Raw genomic sequence first — 23,313 nt, forward strand, 5'->3', positions numbered from 1 at the left:
ACTCTCTCTCCATCACCTTTCTCTAATCATTTTTCTCAGCACTTATCATTATCTCATACTTCTCTAGTTTTTTTTTTTTTTTTTTTTTTTTAAGTCATTTCTCCTCGTAGAACTTGTACAGGGCTGTCGGGCTGAACATAAGACAGCGCTCAGTAATATGTATTTGTTGAATAAATGAACCAAATAAAAAAGTGGCCTGAAGAGGACATAGATTTGCGGACAGTACAGATTAAAAACTCATCAACCACAGATAGGGATATATATATATATAATATATATTTTTATATATAATTATTATATATATTTTAAATATATATTTTTTATTAATTTAAGAGAGGAAGGGAGAGGGAGAAAGAAATAGAAACATCAATGACAGAGAATCATTGATAGGCCACCTCCTGCACACCCCACACTGGGGATCTAGCCTGCAACCCGGACCTATGCCAGGACCGGGAATTGAACTGTGACCTCTGGTTCATAGGTTAATCCACTGAGCCATTCAGACTTGATAGAATTATATAAAAACATCTACATTTCAGAAGAGGGATGGTGTGTATATTTGCATAACAAAAACAATTCAACAAAGTAATTCGTTTAGAACAATAGTCCCATATCAACAGTGACTTCAGATTCCAAAATGCTAAAATCTCTCCCCCACCCAGAAGATTTACTACAAATCCTTAGGTGGGTTTCCCCCTGGCTACCGGTGACAGCTATTAAAGTGGCAGAAAGTTGCGGTGAGTGAGTTAGGGTGATGTACCAGTGGATGCTAGATTGGATTCCGAAGAACAGGTAAGACGGTGGGCTGAGAATGAAGCATTTGTAGGTGGACGGAGCACCCATAGTTTCCATCAGAGCCACTGGAAACCATCACAAAGAAACCTTCAAGCTAAAGAAGAAAACTTGACGCCCTCGGCGAAGGCAGCAGCTTCAAGCAGTTTACTGGTAGATCACCACCCATAAACCTCTACTAACCATTTGCTAAGCTTCTACTAAACATCTACGGGATCCAAGTGTGCAGGGAAAGCAATAGCATTTCCTCCTCTAAAATGAGCGTTGGTCGTTTTGGTTGGTTTGGTTTAGTGGTTGGAGCATCGGCTTGTGGACCAAAGGTTTGATTTCTGAATTCCCTGCGAAAGGCACTTACCTCAGTTTCAGGTGGTTTTTTTGTTTGTTTGTTTGTTTTAATATTTGTTGTTGAAAGTATTACATAGGTCCTTCTTTTCCCTCCATTAACTTCTTCCAACCTGCTCCTGCCTGCCCTTTCCTCCCCTCAGGCTCTCACCACCCCATTGTCTGTGTCCATGAGTTATGCATATATGCATACAAATTCACTGACTGATCTCTTCCCACCCACCCTTCCCTGCCTTCCCTCTGAGGTTCAACAGTCTGTTCATGCTTCTATGTCTCTGGATCTATTTTTGATCATCAGTTTATTTGGTCATTAGCTTCCACATATGAGTGAGATCATGTGATCCTTATTTTCTCTGATTGGCTTATTTTACTCAGGTCTATCCATGCTGTTGCAAATGGTAAGAGTTCTTTTTTTTTTTTTTTTTTACTTTCAATAATTTAATCTTTTTACATTAAAAATGATGGCCAACATAATACTGATCAATATTTATGAGGATTGTTTGAAACCCTCTGACAGTCTTTGAAAGCATACTTGTAGTTAGTTCTATTTAGAAATGCCCTTTGACAGTTTCCTAGTTGTCTGTTTCCATAATGAGTCACAATTTGGGGAGTTTTATGCTAGTATTTTCACCAGTCACCTAGTATTTGCACTATTTTTTTTTTTTTCAGCTGTGACTCCAGACAGGATCCCAAGAGGAGTTTTACCATCTCTTCTCTGGGTTTAATGGAGATTTAGTTTACCCTTCTGTGTTAGCCTCTAAGTTTTTTCTTTTTTTATTGCCATGTAGTTTTCCATATGTAAATGTACCATAGTTTTGTTTGTTTTTTTTTAATCCATGCAAATGGATGTAATTTCTTTTTTTAAAATATATTTTTATTGATTTCCGAGAGGACGAGATAGGGAAAGAGAAATATCAATGATGAGAGAGAATAATTGATCAGCTGCCTCTTGCACGCCCCCTACTGGGGGCTGAGCCCAAACCCAGGCATGTGCCCTTGACCGGAATCGAAACCCGGGACCCTTCTGTTCACAGGCCGATGCTCTCCAGGGGTCCTCAAACTTTTTAAACAGGGGGCCAGTTCACTGTCCCTCAGACCGTTGGAGGGCCGGACTATAGTTTAAAAAAAAAACTATGAACAAATTCCTATGCGCACTGCGGGCCCAGGACGGGTCGGCCGCTAAGCAGGACAGGCAGCGGCACCCGGCGGGCTGGATAAATGTCCTCAGCGGGCCGCAAGTGTCCCACGGGCCGTAGTTTGAGGACGCCTGCCCCTGAGCCAAACCAACTAGGGCTGTACCATAGTTTTTTTATCCACTCATCTGTTGATGGGCATTTAGGCTATTTTCAAATCTTAGCTTTTGTAAATTGTGCTGCTAGGACCATAGGGTGCATGTATTCTTTTTTTTTTTAATACTTTTTTTATGGATTTCAGAGTGGAAGGGAGAGGGAGGGAGAAGGAGAGAGAGATAGGAATATCAATGATGAGAATCATTGATTAGCTAGCTGCCTCCTGCACACCCCCTACTGGGGATTGAGCCCACAACCAGAGCATGTGCCCTTGACTGGAATCGAACCTGGGACCCTTCAGTTTACAGGCCAACACTCTAAGTCCCCTGAGCCAAACCAGCTAGGGCCATGTATTCATTCTTTTTTTTTTTTTTTTAATATATTTTATTGATTTTTTACAGAGGGGAAGGAAGAGGGATAGAGAGTTAGAAACATCGATGAGAGAGAAACATCAATCAGCTGCCTCCTGCACACTCCCTACTGGATATGTGCCCGCAACCAAGGTACATGCCCTTGACCAGAATCGAACCTGGGACCCTTGAGTCTGCAGGCCAATGCTCTATCCACTGAGCCAAACCGGTTACGGCCATGTATTCTTTCTGATGAGTGTTTTGGGTTTCTTAGGATATATTCCTAGAGGTGGGATCACTGGATCAAATGGAAGTTCCATTTTTAAGTTTTTGAGGAAACTCCATACTGTTTTCCACAGTGGCTGCACCAGTCTGCATTCTCATCCGCACTGCACTAGGGTTCCCTTTTCTCCACAACCTCGCCAGCACTTGTCATTTTTTGATGATAGCCATTCTGACAGGTGTCAGTTGATACAACCAATGAATGATATAACCGCTTACCAGTTGTGCACTCCCATGCAGTGGGCTTTCTTGTTGTTTTGTTGATGGTTTCTTCTGCTGTGCAGAAGCTTTTTATTTTGATGTAGTTCCATTTGTTTATTTTCTCCTTAGTTTCCATTGTCCTAAGAGATGTATCAGTAAACATATTGCTATAAGAGATGTCTGAGATTTTGGTGCCTATGGCTTCTTCTAGGACCTTTATGATTTCACGTCTTACATTTAAGTCTTTTATCCATTTGAGTTTATTCTTGTGTATGGTATAAGTTAGCGGTCTAGTTTCATTTTTTTGCATGTACCTGTCCAATTTTCCCAACACCATTTATTGAAGAGACTGTCTCTGCTCCAATGTATGCTCTTGCCTCCTTTGTCAAATATTAATTGAACATAGTGACTTGGGTCAATTTCTGGGTTCTCTGTTCTGTTCCATTGATCTATATGCCTGTTCTTGTGTCAGTACCACGCTGTTTTGAGCAAGTGGCTTTGTAGTATAACTTGATATCTGGTATTGTGATTCCTCTAACTTTGTTCTTCTTTCTCAAGATTGCTGCAGCTATTCAGTTTTTTGTTGATGTTGTTCCATATAAATTTTTGGAGTGTTTGTTCTAGGTCTGTGAAATATGCTATTGGTATTTTAACAGGGATTGCATTGAGTCTGTAGATTGCTTTGGGTAATTGGGCAATTTTTAAAAATACGTTTTTTATTGATTTCAGAGAGAGGAAGGGAGAAGGAGAGAGATAGAAATATCAATGATGAGAGAGAATCATTGATCAGTTGCCTCCTGCACACCCCACACGGGGGAGTGAGCCCGCAACCCGGGTATGCACCCTGACCAGGAATTGATGACTGGGAATAGAACTGGGGTCTCCTGGTTCCTAAGTCAGGACTCAACCACTGAGCCACACTGGCTGGACTCAGTTGCAGGTTTGATCCCTGACTCCAGGGGCTCATGTGGGAGGCAACCAATATGTATCTCTCTCATGTCAATGTTTCTCTCTCCCTCCTTTCCATTCTCCGAGGATCAATGGAAAAAATATCCTCAGGTGAGTAGTATAAATAATAAATAAATAAATAAATAAATAAATAAGTAAATAAGTAAGTAAATAAATGAATAAATAAAATGAACTATGGTCAATAGAACTAAGGCTGGAATGAATAGTCTCCATGCCAAGGCAAGGCCTATGCCTTTAAAAACTCTCAGTAAGGCGATCAGTAAATCACAGTATGAGTAAAGAAGTTTGAGAGTAAAGAGACCCATTTGGGGAAATCAGAGTGAGACAGCTGCTAAATAGTCCAAACAAGAAAGGGCCTGTATTGCCCTGCTGGCATGGCTCAGTGATAGAGTGTCGACCTATGAGCCAGGAGGTCACAATTCGATTCCTGATCAGGGCACATGCCTGGGTTGCAGTGGGGTGTGCAGGAGGTAGCCAATCAATGATTCTCTCTCATTGATTCTCTCTCTCTCTCTCTCTCTCTCTCTCTCTCTCTCTCTCTCTCTCTCTCTCTCGGAAAGGCAATTAAGGTCCAGAATCAGGGGAGAAGTAACAGGAATTAAAAAAAAAATAAAAAAAAGAGGAGGGGCAAGCATTGCACAGGTCAGAGTTCCCAATAGGGCTGTGCAGGCCTAAGGGCTGCAGCTTACACTGGGTGGGGGTTTCATGGGGTTTGTTCTAATGTTTCGGCCCATAGAATACAAACTATTCTGCGCCTCTTCAAAATATTAGCCCCTGGTGTCCACTGGCCATATTATGAAACAAATTATGAAGGCACTGTATCTTTTAAAGAAAATCCCCTTTTGTAGCACTTCCTTAAAAACAGCTATTTAATGCAACTCTACAGTGAGTTCTTGACAGTTCTGTCTTAACAATTTCGATATTCATGAAACATCATTGTAAAGGGTTGAAGTGCCTTCCTGGTAAGTGTTAAGCTTATTCTTTTCAAAGCATCTTATAAAAACCGTTATTAATTTTCTCCTTTGGTCTAATGAGTGTTTTCTATTTACTGCCTGTCCTGATACAAGATATATTAAGCAGCTGAGTGATCAATACGTTTTCAAAGTTTTTTCTTCCCTTTGAGTTTGCTACTTTTGAGAGTTGTGGCAGTTTTGTGGGGTATTGTAGTAAAAAAGGAGTAGCTTCATTTAAGTATTTAATTCAAAGTACAACACTCATGTATTTGCTTTGGCGCTTGTGAGTAGAGGCATATTTAATTGAAAGTCATTGACGTGGCTTTTGAAAAATACATTTTCCCAGTTTTTTTGAGGTACAATTAACATATAATATTTTATAAATTTAAGGTGTACAATATAATGATTTGATATAAGCGAATATTAGGAAATGATGACCACAATAATATTAGTTAACACCCATCATCTCAATAGTTTACTATTTTATGGCTTTTCTTTTCGTATTCTCTTTTTACTGACATGATATAGTGATTTCAAAGAGCTGAACAGAATTTCTATATTTGACTTATTGATGTGTTTTGGATATGTATAATGATAACATTAGATCCTATCATCTCATTGTATAATGCCGTATTAAATATTAGAGTAAGCTTATTGTGTTTGCAGGATAAATGTTAACAACTTGTATAAGCAGTTGTTAGGTGTGCTAAATGAAATGATAAGCAATGTTGGTTACAATGTTGTTATGTGGATTTATCTGTGTGTGTGAAGTTTTATAGAACGTAGAGTTAAAAAACATTTAATGTGGGTCAATGTGATAATTGTTTACTTAAAACAAAATCTAAATTACTTACAGGGATAAGAAAGTAGATAATATAAAATTATGGATCAGGGTTTTTAACTCAGGATTTTAGGAAGTCCATGGATGGGTTTCAAAGGCTATATTTTATTTGTGATATAATTCTACATTTCATAAGAGAAAAAGTGTGTCTTGCCCTAACCGGTTTGGCTCAGTGGCTAGAGCATCGGCCTGCAGACTCAAGGGTCCCAGGTTCGATTCCAGTCAAGGGCATGTACCTTGGTTGCAGGCACATACCCAGTAGGGAGTGTGCAGGAGGCAGCTAATCAATGTTTCTCTCTCATCGATGTTTCTAACTCTCTATCCCTCTCCCTTTCTCTCTGTAAAAAAATCAGTAAAAAAACAAAGTGTCTTTCACCAGATTCTCTGAAGGCTATATAACATCAGAAATGTTTTAAAAAATCACTGCTAAAAACAAATAGCTATGCGTAAGGTAGAAAATGATTTTGATTATCAGAATTTAGAAATACTTTTAAATATTTAAATATATACCTAAGTTATTTCTGTATTCTCTTATAAGCCAAACCATGTAGGAAATTAATTCTATTTAGCTTTTTTTAAATTGAAGAAGTTTTGTAATGATAGAAAGGCAAAAAAATGTTTATAGGAAGAAAATTTGTACTCATCATATAGGATTCAGATGGTGCTTTTGGTTTATATAAGACATTTTTAGAAAAAATTTGAGTAAGATCTTTCAATTCAGAGGAAAATTAAATAGAGACACTATTTAATTTTGATTTTTAAATCTTAATCTTTTTCAGAATTGCCAAGTTAATAAGAAGTATGGTAAGTGGTTATTTAAAAATCTTTATTCATCCTCCATTTTGAAAATAAAATACGTGGATCAGATTAATAAGAGCAAGCAATGGTTTGCACAACAGTTCTACTTTAAGTTATTTATGTACTAGAGGCGTGGTGCATGAAATTCGTGTGTTGGGGGGTCCCCTCAGCCTGTCCTGCACCCTCTCCAAACCGGCAATCGGATATCCCTTTCACAATCTGGGACTGCTGGCTCCTAACCACACACCTGCCTGCCTGCTCCTAACCACTCTGCCTGCTATCTGATCACCCCTAACCTCTCTACCTGCCGGCTAGGTCACCCCTAACTGCCCTCCCCTGCCAGCCTGATCGCCCCTAACTGCTCTCCCCTGCCAGCCTGATCGCCCCTAACTGCCCTTTCCTGCCAGCCTGCTTGCCCCTAACTGCTCCCTCCTGCCAGCCTGATCACCCCTAACTGCCTCTGCCTCAGCCCCCACTGTGGCTTTGTCTGGAAGAAAGGAAGGATGACCGGAAGATGTCCAGTCGACCCAGTCTAATTAGCATATTACCCTTTTATTAGTATAGATTTTCTTGATTTCAGAGAGGAAGTGAGAGGGAGAGAGAGATAGAAACATCAGTGATGGGAGAATCATTGATCGGCTGCCTCCAGCACACCCCCTACTGGGGATCAAGCCCGCAACCCAGAAATGTGCCCTTAACTGGAATCGAACCCAGGACCCTTCAGTCTACAGACTGATGCTCTATCCACTGAGCCAAACCGGCTAGGGCTAGTTTTTGAAATTCAGAGAATTTCGGCCCTGGCAAGTTTGGCTCAGTGGGTGGAGCATCACCCCTGGTATCAAAGGGCACCATGTCTTGGTTGCAGGCTTCATTAGAGGCGTTTGTGGGAGGCAACCAATTGCATCAATGTTTCTTTCTCTGTCTCTCCCCCTCCCTTTCACTCTCTCTAAAAATCAATGGAAAAATATTCTTGGTTGAGGATTAACAAAAGAAAAAAGAAAAAGAAATTAAGAGCATTTTGTTCTTAAGTAACATTTTAGATTCTGTTTGATTAAAGATAATTTCTTTTTTTATATTTTATTGATTTTTTACAGAGAAAAAGGGAGAGGGATAGAAAATTAGAAACATTGATGGGAGAGAAACATCGATCAGCTGCCTCCTGCACACCTCCTACTGGTACATGCCCTTGACTGGAAGCGAACCTGGGACCTTTTAGTCCACAGGCTGATGCTCTATCCACAAAGATAATTAATTTCTTGATCCCTTTTTCCAAATCAGTCTCCAGCTCTACAATTCCTTGAAAAATTTTACAAGAATGTTAAAATACTTTACTATAGCCCAGCCGGTGTGGCTGAGTGGTTGAGCATCAACCTACACACCAGAGGTAGCCAGTTCGATTCCTGGTCAGGGCACATGCCCAGGTTGGAGGCTCAATCCCCAGCGTGGAGCGTGCAGGAGGCAACTGATTGATGATGTTTCTTTTTTAAAATTTTAATCCTCACCTTCACCCGAAGATATTTTTCCATTGATTTTTAGAGAGATGAACAGACAGAAATATCCATGTGAGAGAAACACATGATTGGTTGCCTCCTGCATCAGGGCCCGGGCCTGGGAGGAGCCTGCAACCCAGGTACGTGCCCTTGACCAGAATCGAACCTAGTATCCTTCTATCTGCAGGCCGATTCTCTACCCACTGAGCCAAACCAGCTACGGCAATAATGTTTATCTCCTATCAGTTTTTCTATTTCTCTCTCCCTTTCCTTTCCTCTTACCCTAAAATCAATAAAAAACATTTTAAAATACTATACTGTGTAGTATGAACACTGGTCTCTAAATACGATATTATAGAGCACCTGCTCTCAATCAGGGTTGAATTTGTCCCCAGGGGTATATTTGACTACATTTGAGACATTTCGGTTGTCACAGCTATTGGAATGCTCCTGGCAGCTAGTAAGTGGATGGAGGCCTGGGTTTCTGCTAAACATCCTACAATGCCCAGGACAGGGTCCCCTCTTCCCCCCTCAACAAAGACTTGGCCAACCTAAAATGTCAATAGTGCCATGGTTGAGAAACCCTCCAATTGGTAATTTTGCAACTCCAGAGTATTGCCATTGTTCTAACAGGTTTCTGTCGAACAAGATAGGCTGGGCCAAGCATTTGAAGATGCTTTTGACGTACTGAGGCAACATTCAACTGGAGATCTTCAGTACCCTCCAGGTAAGATGTTAGCCCCTTCTTCTGCTGCTACATCAAATGACTGGTTGGTAACATACATATGCAAGAATAATGATAAGAACAGAGAAGACGGTTTTTACCCAATGCAGCTAGAATTAATTCTAACAAAGGCAAAATGCATCCAGGGTTGCCTACCGTAAATCAATCTAAAGTCTCACATATAAAATGTAGAATACATAGAGAATGACATACCACACAGGAATACTAAGACATATCATTCTTTTTTATTAAGCACTAGAGGCCTGGTGCACAAAATTTGTGCACGGGGCAGAGGGGTCCCTCAGCCTGGCCTGCACCCTCTAGCAATCCGGGACCCCTCGGGGATGTCCGACTGCCAGTTTAGGCCTGATCCCACAGGGATCCCTGCGGGATTGGGCCTAAACCAGCAGTCGGACATTCTTCTCACAATCTGGGACCGCTGGCTCCTAACCTCTTGCCTGCCTGCCTGATTACCCCTAACCACTTGCCTGCCTGCCTGATTGCTCCTAACCACTTGCCTGCCTGCATGATCACCCCTAACCACTCTCCTGCCTGCCTGATTGCCCCTAACCACTACATACCTTCCTGATTGCCTCTAACCATTCTGCCTGCCTGTCTGATTGCTCCTAATGACTCTGCCTCTTTGCCTGATCACCCCTAACCACTCGCCTGCCTGCCTGATAGCCCCTAATTGCTTGCCTGCCTGCCTGATCACCCCTAACTGCTTGCCTGCCTGCCTGATCACCCCTAACCACCTCTGCCTCAGCCCCTGCCGCTGTGGCTTCATCCAAAAGGACGTCTGGAATGACATCCGGAAGGTCATTTGGCTGTCCGGTCTAATTAGCATATTATGCTTTTATTATTATAGATACCTTATTGACATTTTCAGAAAGGGCTTTTCAATTATTCTAGTTTATTTTAAAGACCTTCCACCCAGCAAAATATATTCTACTGGAAAAAATAAGTAAGCTATTCTTTCTTACCCATTATCCCATAGACTATAGAAGTATAGCCTAGATGAGATGCAGATATTTTAAAAATTGAGTTTACACAGGGTATTGTGGGAAGTTCCAAGATACAAGAACCCATGCAATCTCATCCTGCAAGGAGCATGTACTCTTGTAGAAGAAATGGAATATCTAAAAACATATCTGTAATACCAGCATAATGCCATAAACACCCTAGGGAAATGCTAAGTGATGAAAAGAACATGGTGGAAACAATCCTATCTAATAAAGAGGTAATATGCCAATTGACCGTCAACTCCAACACACAAGATGGCTGCCCCCATGTGAACACAAGATGGCCGCCACAAGATGGCCAGCAGGGGAGGGCAGTTGTGGGCGATCAGGCCTGCAGGGGAAGGCAGTTGGGGGTGGTCAGGCCTGCAGGGGAGGGTAATTAGGGGTGATTGGGCTGGCAGAGGAGGACAGTTGGGGGGACCCAGGCCTGCAGGGGAGGGCAGTTGGGGGGGAACCAGGCCTGTAGGGGAGGGCAGTTGTGAGGGACAAGGCCTGCAGGGGTGGGCAGTTGCAAGGGACAAGGCCTGTAGGGGAGGGAAGTTGCGAGGGACAAGGCCTGCAGGGGAGGGCAGTTAGAGGTTACCAGGCCTGCAGGGGAGGGCAGTTGAGGGGGACTAGGCCAATAGGGGAGGGAATTTGGGTGCAACCAGGTCAGCAGAGGAGGGCAGTTGGAGGTGACCAGGCCTTCAGGGGAGGGCAGTTGTGGGGAACCTGGCTTATAGGGGAGGGCAATAGGAGGCGACCAGGCTGGCAACAGAGGGCAATTAGGGGTGACCGGGCCAGCAGGAGAGGGCCATTAGGGGTGACCAGGCTGGCAGGGGAGCAGTTAGGCATTGATCAGGCTGGCAGAGGAGTGGGTGATCAGGCTGGCAGGCAGAAGTGGTTAGGGGCAATCAGGCAGGCAGGCAGGTGAGCGGTTGGGAGCCAGCAGACCTGGATTGTGAGAGAGATGTCCGACAGTTGGACATCCCTCGAGGGGTCCCAGATTAGAGAGGGTGCAGGCTGGGCTGAGGGACACCCCCCCTCGTGCATGAATTTTGTGCACCAGGCCTCTAGTTGCATACATAAGCATATATGTATAAGCACATATACACACAAACATAAACTTTATCTTTTTAAATTTCTTTGTTTTTACATTAGATTGCAAAGACTACGTGAATGTCATCAACCACTGTTCTCATGTCATAGGAAGTCCCAGCTACTATGGTATGCTTCCTCCAGAGCAACCTGTCTATAACTGGAAAACAGTGATAGTGAGTATACACACCAGGAGGCCTCCCCGCTCTCCTCCTCCCCCTCAGTAACAGGTAAATTTCCCTTTTGCACCAGATTTCCCCTTGGCACTTGGTGTAGGCTAGCTGAAATCCAGCTGAAAGACAGCACAGACTGCAAACGCTTACTCATGGCTGCTTACTCATAGCTACCATCAATCAGGGTATGAATTTGACAGGCATTGTGGGCGATGATGAGCAGTGCTGTGAAGAAGGAAACTGCCCTTTGTTATTGCTCCTCACCCAGGCAGACTGGTTTGAATGACTTCTAGAAAGAGGAGGCGCTTTCAAGGTTCATCACTGCTTCTCTTAAGTCCATCCAGAAAATTGCAGAACAGTTATGATGGCTCCCTAAAAACCAGAGGGCAAAGGCCCCAACATCCCCTGCACTGGCTTTACCTACAATTTTGTATTCATCTGTTCTATTCCCCCACCCCCCAAGCACTAACTACATGTATTGGACCAATTAATTTATATTTTAATAGCTTCCTGCAAAAGTAAATATCCCCACCATCTCCCTCCATTCGTGTGTTCTTTTACATTGTTCTAATGTGTTCATTTTATTGAAACAGTCTTAATGTAGTGGGGAGTAAATAGGAAATGATTTTTCTTTTTCTTCTGTCATTACTTGCAACCGTGCTATGCAAAAATCCTTTTTTCTGACCCTGTGAATTGTTCTGTCACGGCCTTTCCATGAGACATTTCTTTGAAGAGGGAGTTTTTGGTTCCAGCTTAAGCTCTTCTGCCTCCATTTAGGGTTGCCAGGTAAAATACAGGAGGCCCAATATTTCTATTTGCTAAATCTGGCAACCCTCCTTCCACTTCAATTCCCACAGCCTGGCATACACACACTGCACTGCCTCTTGTGGTTGGGAAGTCCTTGCCTGCTGGGCAGCCCCCTTGCATGGGGTGTGGTAAGATCACTCAAGTTCAGCCCCTTCCACCCATGGAGACCCACATATCCTTGTCATACGGTATGGTAGGAACTCCTGTCCTCTTTCTTCACTCTGCCCTCCTTCGGTTGCCATCTTTCTCTTATTTCCTCTTGCCTGGATGGGCATCCAAAGCAAAAATGGAATACCATCTCTCCTTTTTGCTGACACCTAAATTCCTACTACTGATTCTTTTTGGACTTGCGTTCTCATTGGTATTTTTAGGGGAGGGAAGCCACCCCCTGTCCTTTCTCATATGGAGAGGACACTATGGAACTCCTCAGAAACCCAAAGATGACCCTCCATCGCTAGGTCCTCTGCATAATATGCTAGTTCTGCCCTGAGAGATATCTGGCTGCAGTTGAGGGTAGTGCTTTGGAGAATCTGGAGGATGTTTAACACTCTTTGGTCCCCAGCTTTTGACTTTAGCCATCAATTGAGGGCCACATAGAAAGTCCCACTTAACATCCTGCTGCATTGTTTGTATAGAACCATCCTGTGGACCTCCGTCTTGAAGGGAATATTCATCAATCTCGGCAGAACATCCCTGAAAACCAGGTGGTACAATCTCCTGTTCTCCAGCAAAAGGGAGGAAAAGGTACATGAATCCATCATGTAAAAGAACCAGGTTTCCCTCAAAGCAGTTTTAAGGGGATTTCATATCTGTTTGGAATTGTATTTGTAAGATATTCTCTAATCACATTGAGCATAATTTAACTCAGACAGACTGAACTACTCCAAGCTGTTCATCTTGGATGAGCTTTCCAATTGCTTCATAGAGATATTATAAATCTGCAAAGTATCCACTTAGCTCAAATAAATACATAATATGTTTATATTGTATTTTAGGTATAGAAAGGGGAATTTTTCACAAGTTATTTTAGCATTCTTATTCCAGTTGTGAAGTCCTTGGGATAGAAATCATCTTTATTAAGTTTTCTGCAAAAAATGTTCCATAATAATTTGATATTTTATAAATTTGAACTCCTGATGTGAGAGAAACATGGATCAGTTGCCTCCCATATGCCCCCAACCAGGGATTGAACAGAAAACCTAGGTTATGTGCCCTCACCGGGAATCAAACCCTCAACCTTTAGGTCTATGGGACAACACTCAAACCTAGTCACCTGGCCTGGGCATCATTTAGAATATGCATGTTTGTATATGCAAAAAATAAGAAAAACACTTTCTAGAAATATGTAGAACAGACTGGAACTTTTACTTTCACTTTATGCTTCTATTTAATCATTTACCAAGAGCATATAATATTTTATTTAAAAAAATAAAAATTTAAACATTTTTTTAAAAAGCTGAGGATCTGCCGAAACCAGTTTGGCTCAGTGGATAGAGCGTCGGCCTGTGGACTGAAGGGTCCCAGGTTCGATTCTGGTCAAGGGCACGTACCTTGGTTGCGGGCACATCCCCAGTAGGGGGTGTGCAGGAGGCAGCTGATCGATGTTTCTCTCTCATCGATGTTTCTAGCTCTCTATCCCTCTCCCTTCCTCTCTGTAAAATATCAATAAAATATATTAAAAAAAAAAAGCTGAGGATCCATTATAATTGATTTAACCACTGGATGAGAGGCAGTGAGTTTGTTTAAGGTTGTGACTTTTAATTCATGATTTGTTTTTGGTAAGTCCCTTTCATTTCTCAGTTCATAAACTCAAGATAATACAACGCAAAAGATAATCTTTGTAAAAAACCTTTGAGGTTTTTGGATGACTAATGACTGATGCAAGAGTATGACTCCCCAGAGGCTATTTAAAGCAGTTTGGAAATCCACTATTTTAATTTCTCAAGGGGGAAATGGAATTTGGCCATGGATTTTTTTTTAATTTTTTATTTTATTTTATTTTTTATTTATTTATTTTTTTTAGTTCCTGACAGATCTGATGAGGCATGGCATTTATAGGCCAATCCCCAAGTTACAAAACGGGTGGTCACCTTTGTTCTCTGTTCCACTAAAAATATCCAATCAACCAACCAAAAACCACAACAAATCTTCCTGAAGTTTCCTGTCTAGTAGTTCTAAAATATAAAGGGCTATGCTCCCAACGAGAAAAACTCTGGCAGTACATTTTATGTAACAGCAATGAAAAAATATCACAGTGCCCATTGTCATTGCTCATAAACAATATCAAAATGTCATGAAGATATTTCGGCATTTTCCACTCCAGTTTTCTCTATACTTGATTTTACAAGAAATTATGCAGACCCAGAGTTCGAATTTTTACCTTAGTCTCTGTTATTGAATTCACTTAGATTTGCATACTGTTTTGCCTTTTACAAAATGGATTCATACTCCTTACCTCATTTTGACAACTCATTTGAATAAAGATCTTCAAATGACTTGCTTTCTGAAAATGGCTTTTGGGGCTTCTCTTTAAGACCACTAAACTTGGTCATCCATTTTGCTCAGTTTCTTTGGTCTGAAGAAAGTTTAACACTTGATATAAAAATACTAGTTAAGCCCTAGCCGGTTTGGCTCAGTGGATAGAGCGTTGGCCTGTGGACTGAAGGGTCCCAGGTTCGATTCTGGTCAAGGGCATGTACCTTGGTGGCGGGCACATCCCTGGTGGGGGGTGTGCAGGAGGCAGCTGATCGATGTTTCTCTCTGATCGATGTTTCTAACTCTCTGTCCCTCTCCCTTCCTCTCTGTGAAAAAATCAATAAAATATATTAAAAAAAAATACTAGTTAAGATTTAACTAGAGAAAAAGACCACATGAGAAATGGGAGATTCAGGTAAAGAGTTTCCAGGCTTCTTTATCATTGAAGGATGATACAAGATTTTTGACAACTTTTCCAACAAATAAAGGTCCAGTTGAGAGTTCAAGGTCAAAAAGACCCTTGACTTTCAAGTCCCATAAAATGATGCCCTAAATGCATGCCTACGTGAAGGAGAAGGAGGAAAACCAGTCCCAGAACAGCTTTTCATGTTGTAGTCAATCAATAAACTCTTCCTGACGATGTTCCTTGTTACAGCAATGAGTGGAGTGTGATGTTTTCTTCCTTTTTAGGCAGAAAGAAGCTCCGACTGTTCGAATACCTTCATGAATCTCTGTGTAATCCTGAGATGGCATCTTGTATTCAGTGGGTAGATAAAACCAAAGGCATCTTTCAGTTTGTATCAAAAAACAAAGAAAAACTTGCCCAACTTTGGGGCAAAAGAAAAGGCAACCGGAAGACCATGACTTACCAGAAAATGGCCAGAGCACTGAGGAATTATGGAAGAACTGGGGAAATCACCAAAATCCGGAGAAAACTAACTTACCAATTCAATGAGGCCATTCTCCAAAGACTCTCTCCATCTTATTTCTTGGAAAAAGAGATCTACTCACAGTATGTTCAACCTGGTCAAGGATATCTAAGTTTAAATAGCTGGAATGCAAATTGTAACTATACATATGCCAATTACTATGAGCTGAGTTACCCTAATTGCTAAATATAATCTTACATATTATGATTTCCTAACATCAGAAATCCCCAAACCCACAATACAATGTATAACTAATAAATTATAGAATTGTATACTATATAATTTTATTAACCAGTCACCCTAATAAAATTCAATAAAAATTAAAAAAAGAGAAATATCTATAAATTTCAGGATTTTTCTCTTTTATATTTAAATCTTTATTGTTCAGTGTTACATATATGCCCTCTTTTCCCCCACTGACCCTTCTAGCCCACCCCAGCCCTTCATCACCCTATTGTGTGTGTCCATGCATTATGCATATATGCATACAAGTTCTTTGGTTGATCTATTCCCACCCACCATCCCTCTGAGATTCTACAGTCTGTTCCATGCTTCTATGTCTCTGGATCTATTTTGTTCATCAGTTTATTTTGTTCATTAGATTCCACATATGAATGATTTCATGTGATACTTGTCTTTCTCTGACTGGCTTATTTTGCTTAGCATAATACTCTCCAGGTTCCTCCATGATGTCTCAAAAGGTAAGAGATCCTTCTTTTTTACTGCTGCATGGTATTCCACGGTATAAATGTACCACAGCTTTTTAATATACTCATCTACTGATGGGCACTTGGCCTGTTTCCAGATCTTAGCTATTGTAAATTGCACTGCTTTGAACATAGGAGTGCATACATTCTTTCTGATTGATGTTTTGGGTTTCTTAGGATATATTCCTAGAAGTGGGATCACTGGGTCAAATGGCAATTCCATATTTAATTTTTTGAGGAAACTCCATACTGTTTTCCATAATGGCTGCACCAGTCTACATTCCCACCAGCAGTCTACTAGGGTTCTCTTTTCTCCACATCCTTGCCAGCACTTGTCATTTGTTCATATATTGATGGTAGCTATTCTGACAGGTGTGAAGTGATACCTCATTGTCATTTTAATTTGTATCTCTCTGATGATCAGTGATTTTGAACATTTTTCATATGTCTTTTGGCCATCTGTATGTCCACTTTGAAGAAGTGTCTATTTAGGTCCTTTGACCATTTTTAATTTGGATTATTTGTCTTCCTTTTGTTGAGTTGTATAGAGTTCCTTATATATTTTGGATAATAACCCTTTATCAATTGTATCATTGCCAAATGTTCTCCCATTCAGGGGGTTGCCTTTTCATTTTGTTGACGGTTTTTTTGCTGTGCAGAAGCTTTTTATTTTGATGCAGTCCCATTGGTTTATTCTCTCCTTAGTTTCCTTTGCCCTAGGAGATATATCTGCAAACATATTGCTATGAGAGACGTCTGAGATTCTGCTGCCTATGGGTTTTTATGATTTCATGAGTAACATTTAAGACTTTTATCTATTTTTAGTTATTCTTGTGTATGGTGTAAATTGGTGGTCCAATTTCACTTTTTTTGCTACTATCTGTCCAATTTTCCCAACATCATTTATTGAAGAAACTATCTTGACTCCATTGTATGCTTTTGGATTCAAACAGAAGTTTGTGTTTTAGCCTAACCTTGCACCCTCCCCGGATGAATGTTAAATTAATTGAACATAATGGCTTGGGTTGATTTCTAGGGTCTCTGTTCTGTTCCATTTATCTATATGTCTGTTCTTGCGGCAGTATCAGGCTGTTTTGATTACAGTAGTTTTGTAGTATAACTTGATATCTGGTATTGTGATCCCTCCAGCTTTGTTCTTTTTTCTCAGTATTACTGTGGCTATTTGGGATTTTTTGTTGCTGTTGTTGTTGTTCCATGTAAATTTTTGTAGTATTTGTTCTAGATCTGTGAAATATGCTGTTGGTATTTTAATAGGCATTGCATTGGATCTGTAGATTGCATTGGGTAGTATGGACATTTTAATGATGTTGATTCTACCAGTCCATGAACATGGTATATTCTTACACTTGCTTATATCTTGCTCTATCTCTTTTTTCAACATCCTATAGTTTTCTGAATATAAGTCTTTTTACCTCCTTGGTTAAGTTTATTCCTAAGTATCTTAATTTTTTTGTTGCAATGGTAAATGGGATTGCTTGTTTAGTTTCTCTTTCTGATAGTTCATTGCTATTGATTTCTTGGTGTTAATTTTGTGTCCTGCTATATTGCCAAATTCATTTATTAAATCTAGTAGTTTTTTGGTGGAGTCTTTAGGTTTTTCTTTGTACATTTTTATGTCATCTGCAAATAATGATAGTTTTACTTCCTCCTTTCCAATTTGGATACCTTTTATTTCTTCATGTCTGATCACTGTGGCTAGAACTTCTAGTACTGTGTTGAATAAGAGTGTGAAAGCAGACATCCCTGACTTGTTCCTGTTCTTAGGGAAAATGGTTTTGCTTTGGCCCATTGAGTAGGATGTTGGCTGTCTTTTCTTTCCTTTTTTTTTTTTTTTTTTTCACCAGATTAGGAACGTTTGTTGCCATTATTTCTTCAAACACATTTTCTATCCCTTTCTCACTTTCTTCCCCTCTGGCACTCCTATGAAGTGAATATTGTTACCTTTCATGTTGTTCCACAGCTCCCTTAAGCTGTCCTCATGTTTTTTAATTGTTTTTTTTTCTTTTTGGTTCTCTGATTGAGTGATTTTTTTTCTACCCTGTTGTATAATCCACTGATCTGATACCCAGCTTCCTCTAATCTGCTGTGTATTCCGTCCAATGTGCTCTTTATTAGTGCTATGACATTCCTTCCGACTGGTCTTTTTTCATAGTTACTGTATCTTTTCTCATGCTGTTGAGCATCTTGCCATCATTATTTTGAACTCTATGTCTGATAAATTTATTATCTTCATTTCATTTAGCTCTTTTTATGGAGAATTCTCTTGTTCTTTCATTTGGGACTTGTTTGTCTTCCCATTTTGGCTGCCTGTTTGGGTTTGTGTCTATGTGTTAGGTAGATCTGCTATGACTCCCAACCTCTAGTGCAGCACCATTTCAGATGCTGTTTCTGACTGGCCCTGAGTCCCCTGTTTGGAGCTATCAGCAATCCACAGCTTGTGGCTTCCTCTGTAGGGGCTGGCTGACTTTGGAAAGAACCAAGATGTGCACTAAGGTCTGCTTTTTCTCATCCCAGGCTCTGAATTAGATCAGGCAAAGACTTATAGGCTCCAGATACCAGCCTCTGCCTGCAGTCGGATTGTTATTCAGTTTGATTAACCTCAGGCTATCAACCACAGGATGAGGCGAGAGGTTTTCCAACAGGGTTGGGCAATTGCCTCTACCTGCAAGCTGATTGTTATTCTCACTCTCTTAATGGGCCTCATAAGCCCCACAGGGTAGGTCAATGGTTTTCAAATAGGGTGAGGCAATTGCTTCCCCCTCCCCACTCCAGGCAAAAGCTACCTGGATGGTAAAGGTCTGCTGGAGAAAGATGTCCTCTGCAATATGAGGGAATGACTCAGCACAGGAAATGGGTGTCTGCTTTCTGAGTTATAATCCCAGAGCCCCCAACCCTGGCTTCTGTTCACACAGTCCAATCCACTCTGCCTTCCCTCTGCTGGAACACAAGGTGAGTGCCTGCACACATAATTTTGTGCATTGGCTGTTTAAGAGTTTGCCTGTATTTCCAGCTACCTCTCCCTGGCAGACAGTAACCCTGATGCTATTCACAGCCAGATGTTCTGTGGTCACCTTTCTCAGTTCTGGTGCCCTGGGTTGGGGAGCCCAGCTTGGGTTTAGACCCCAGAGTTCTCAGTGGGAACTCCCCACAGCTGAGATATCCTTTCAGAACTTCAGCTGCTGTCTGTGGGAGTGGGTCAGCCCTTCCACACCTCTGTACTTCCTATCAGTCTCTATGCAGTCTCCACTTTTCATCCTTGGTTATCAGGGTTCTCTCCAGCTAGTTAGTCTTTAGCTGATTATTCAGGATGGTTTTTCTGTATTTTAGTTATAAGTCCACTTTGGTCCTGGAAGCAAGTCAGTGTAGCTTCCACTTACTCTGCTGCCATTTTGGAATCTCCAGTATTTTTCTCTTAATGCAAATGCTGAAGAGAAGAACTTAATTGTTGTTATTTTTTATTAAATAGCATATAATTGCCTAGCCAGTGTTGCTCAGTGGCTGAGTGTTGAGTCATGAAAGAGGAGGTCATGGTTTGATTCCTGGTCAGAGAATCATGCCAAGGTTGCAAGCCCAATCCCCAGTAGGGGGCATGCAGAAAGTAGTCGATTGATGTTTCTCTCATGGATATTACTATCTCACTATCCTTCTCCCTTCCTCTCTCTGAAGTCAATAAAAACATACTTTAAAAAAATAAAAGCATATAATCTATAGCAACTTGGTGAGATATTCTCCCAGCAAAAGATAAAATGATCAAGGCTAATATGAAAGCATAGACTAAATGTCCTTGCTCTTAGTATCGACTATATACAATACTTTCTTCTAGATTAACAATGTCTGAAGAGATTACTTGATTTATATATTCACTTAAACATTTTCCTGCCATACTCAACAAAAAAAGTCACTAACACCTTATGGCTTTAGCAATAAAACCAAAACTGATTGTGATGGTAGTGTTTATTTTATGCTAATATACACTTAATAACTTTACAATCTTTAGTGGCTATCCTGAACTGATATTTTTCTCTGCACTTGGGACCTTATGATCTATAACCTGTGGTGCCAAAGAACAATGGCCTAAGGAAAATGCCACCTAACTTAAGAAAAGCTTATACCTCTCAAAAATTATTTCTTTCATTTCTTTTTTCCATAGGGTAGATCCAGAAGCTAATGTTTCTTGCTCTCCTGCCACTAAACCACAGGGAGGGGCTCTTGCCCCATTATCTCTCTGGTGCAACCTTGGAACGTGATCTCCCTTTTCCCTTGAACAAACCCAACTGAGGTCAAACTGGAAGTTGAAAAGGAAAAAGACTGATAAATGATAGAAACTAGAAAATACTAAACCCAGAATGAAACCAGAATTTAGTCAGTCCAGCTTGAAAGCTATGGTTTAATCTCCACATTACATAAGGAACGCTGGGAAGAAATATTTTGCTTCTTCCTGCTTGGCAGGTTCATGCCTGTGCCATTCACATAACTGTGAAGCAAGAGAGCTTCCTAGACCACATGGGCCATTTTGATCCTAGCCAAGAGCCCCCTGGAGTCTGCCCTATCCCATTTGTAACATTCCCACTCTCCTTTTTCTTTGTGTCCTCCTGGTGCCCTTCCCCAAGGGACTCTTAAAGAAAAACAACATATGTGGATTATAAAACAAAAAGCAACAAGCTCAGTTGCAAACAACAGAATGGTGGTTACCAGAGGGGAAGGGGGTGGGGAGAAGACAAAGAATGTAAAAGATGTCAAATACGTGGTAACAGAAGGAAACTAGACTGAATGGTGAGCACACAGGTGTATTATAATGTACACCTGAAATGTATATAATGTGATTAACCAATGTTACACCAATAAATTCAGCAGAAAAAAACAAAAAATCAACATGATAGATCCAGAGTGATAAAATGAAGGGTAACTTGATAGTGGTCATCTCTACAGGTAGTCTGGGTTTCTGTTTTAGACTGAATGTGTACACTCCCGAAATTCATGTTGAAATCTACTCCCAATGTGTGGGTCTTTGGGAAATGATTAAGTCATGAGAGTGGAACCCTCATGAATAGGTTTAGTATCCTTATAAAAGTGATTTCCAGAGAGCTTTCCTTCCCTTTCCATCATGTGAAGATACAAGAAGACGGCCATCTTTGAATCAAGAAGTGGCCCTCACCAGTCACTGAATGCTCTGGCACCTTGGTCTTGGACTTCCCAGTCTCTTGAACTTTGAGAAATAAATTTTTGTTGTTATGCTATTATAACAACCTGAACAGACTAAGACAGTTTTAATTAGTGCTATCATTAAAGTAGGACTCAGCAATTACACTCATTCTCCCACAAAGAAAATATGCTTTATAAAACATTAATAAAGAACATAACATTTAAAAAATATATTTTTATTGATTTCAGAGAGGAAGAGGGAGAGAGAAAGATAGAAACATCAATGATGTGAGAGAATCATTGACCAGCTGTCTCCTGCACAAACCTCACTGGGGATTAGGCCCGAAACCCAGGCATGTGCCCTTGACCAAAATCTTATCCAGGACCCTTCAATCCACAGGCCGATGCTCTATCCACTGAACCAAACAAACTAAGGCTAAATTTGACCACAGATTGCAAAGAGGAAATGAAAAGGGTTTAATCATTCAATCAGCGGCAATAAAATTCCATAAACATATTCTTTCCATTATCCGTCCTATATCCAATACCAGCCTGAGGGGCTTATCTGGACAATTCTCCCAGAAGTCCCCAGTCAGTTCCAGCTCTTTCTTACTGTTATAAAGAGATGCTTCCTCTTGGGCAGAAACCTTGGCTCTGCCTTTTACCCAAAAATGCACCTACCAAAGCCTGTTTTCACAATCAGATCTTTCCTTTTAAAGATATCTCATACTATTCAAAGACTAAAACCCTCTTCATATATTATGGGAAATGATACCCTCTTTCAGTGGTTGGCAAACCACGGCTCATGAGCCACATGCGGCTCTTTGGACCCTTGAGTGTGGCTCTTCCACAAAATACCACGGCCTGGGTGAGTATTTTGAAGAAGTGGCTTTAGAAGAAGTTTAAGTTTAAAAAATTTGGCTCTCAAAAGAAATTTCAATCATTGTACTGTTGCTATTTGGCTCTGTTGACTAATGAGTTTGCTGACCACTGCCCTATTTCAAACAGGATGTTCTCTTGGCCACCACCCAAGGACAAGGGAGAGACTTCTTACCCTTGACTCATGACCCCTCTTTCCCATCCTCCATCTTGTCACTTTCCTCTGGCTGAATGTCTCAGTGCAGGGGAATTCTGAGAAGCAAACTCCATCCAATTACAGTGCATCCCATGGACAGTCTCCCCTTATTCCATCTCTTGGCCCACATATTAAGCATTAATTCTTTCCTTCAGGGTACTTCCTGTTAGCACTTCCTTGAAATCACAGGATCCTCCTCTGTGCTCTGGTCCTGGAGTCTGTGGTCTTTCTGGCTGACTTACCCTCTTTTCTGCCTTCAGTTCTTCCTATTCATAAGGCTTAAGGAAGTGCTGAGAATGTTTCCTTTTCCTCATCCCAGCCATTCTGAGTAAGAAATATTCTATGGGCAACCCTGTTCAAATGCATCTCCTTTACCAAATTAAGGGAGAAAAACCTGTATAAAGTGGATGGCAGCATTAATTATAATGCATAACTAAAAAAATAGTGAATATAATTTTCTTCCTCCCCTCCTCTGTTCCCTTTTTCTGCTACCCTGTGCCAGGTAGAATATATCATGCTCTGGGTATTCAATGCTAAGCGAAACAGACATGTTTCCTTCTGCCATAAAGCTTCAATTCTACCAATATTGAATCATCCTATCTAATAAAAGAGTAATATGAAAATTGACTGTCACTCCAACACACAAGATGGCTGCCCCCATGTGGTCAAAGATGGCCGCCCCCATGTGGACACAAGATGTCCAGCAGGGAAGGGAAGTTGGGAGGGACCAGGCCTGCAGGGGAGGGCAGTTGGGGGGACCAGGCCTGTAGGGGAGGGCAGTTGGGGGGACCAGGCCTGTAGGGGAGGGCAGTTGGGGGGGACCAGGCCTGCAGGGGAGGGCAGCTGGGGGGAAC

General features: G+C 41.1%; 1 protein-coding gene across 1 annotated transcript; it reads left to right on the top strand.

The window, feature by feature from the left end:
* Positions 1-754: 754 nt before the first annotated feature.
* Positions 755-15,700, top strand: SPIC (Spi-C transcription factor; the record flags this gene model as incomplete). Its single annotated transcript, XM_080660257.1, has 6 exons — positions 755-792; positions 6,799-6,823; positions 8,941-9,034; positions 11,194-11,306; positions 12,746-12,854; positions 15,276-15,700. The coding sequence occupies 6 exons, from the start codon at positions 755-757 to the stop codon at positions 15,698-15,700; spliced, it is 804 nt and encodes a 267-aa protein (XP_080516383.1).
* Positions 15,701-23,313: the final 7,613 nt, after the last annotated feature.

This window comes from Plecotus auritus, assembly GCF_963455305.1.
Source record: "Plecotus auritus genome assembly, chromosome: 3".
Taxonomy (NCBI): Eukaryota; Metazoa; Chordata; class Mammalia; order Chiroptera; family Vespertilionidae; genus Plecotus; species Plecotus auritus.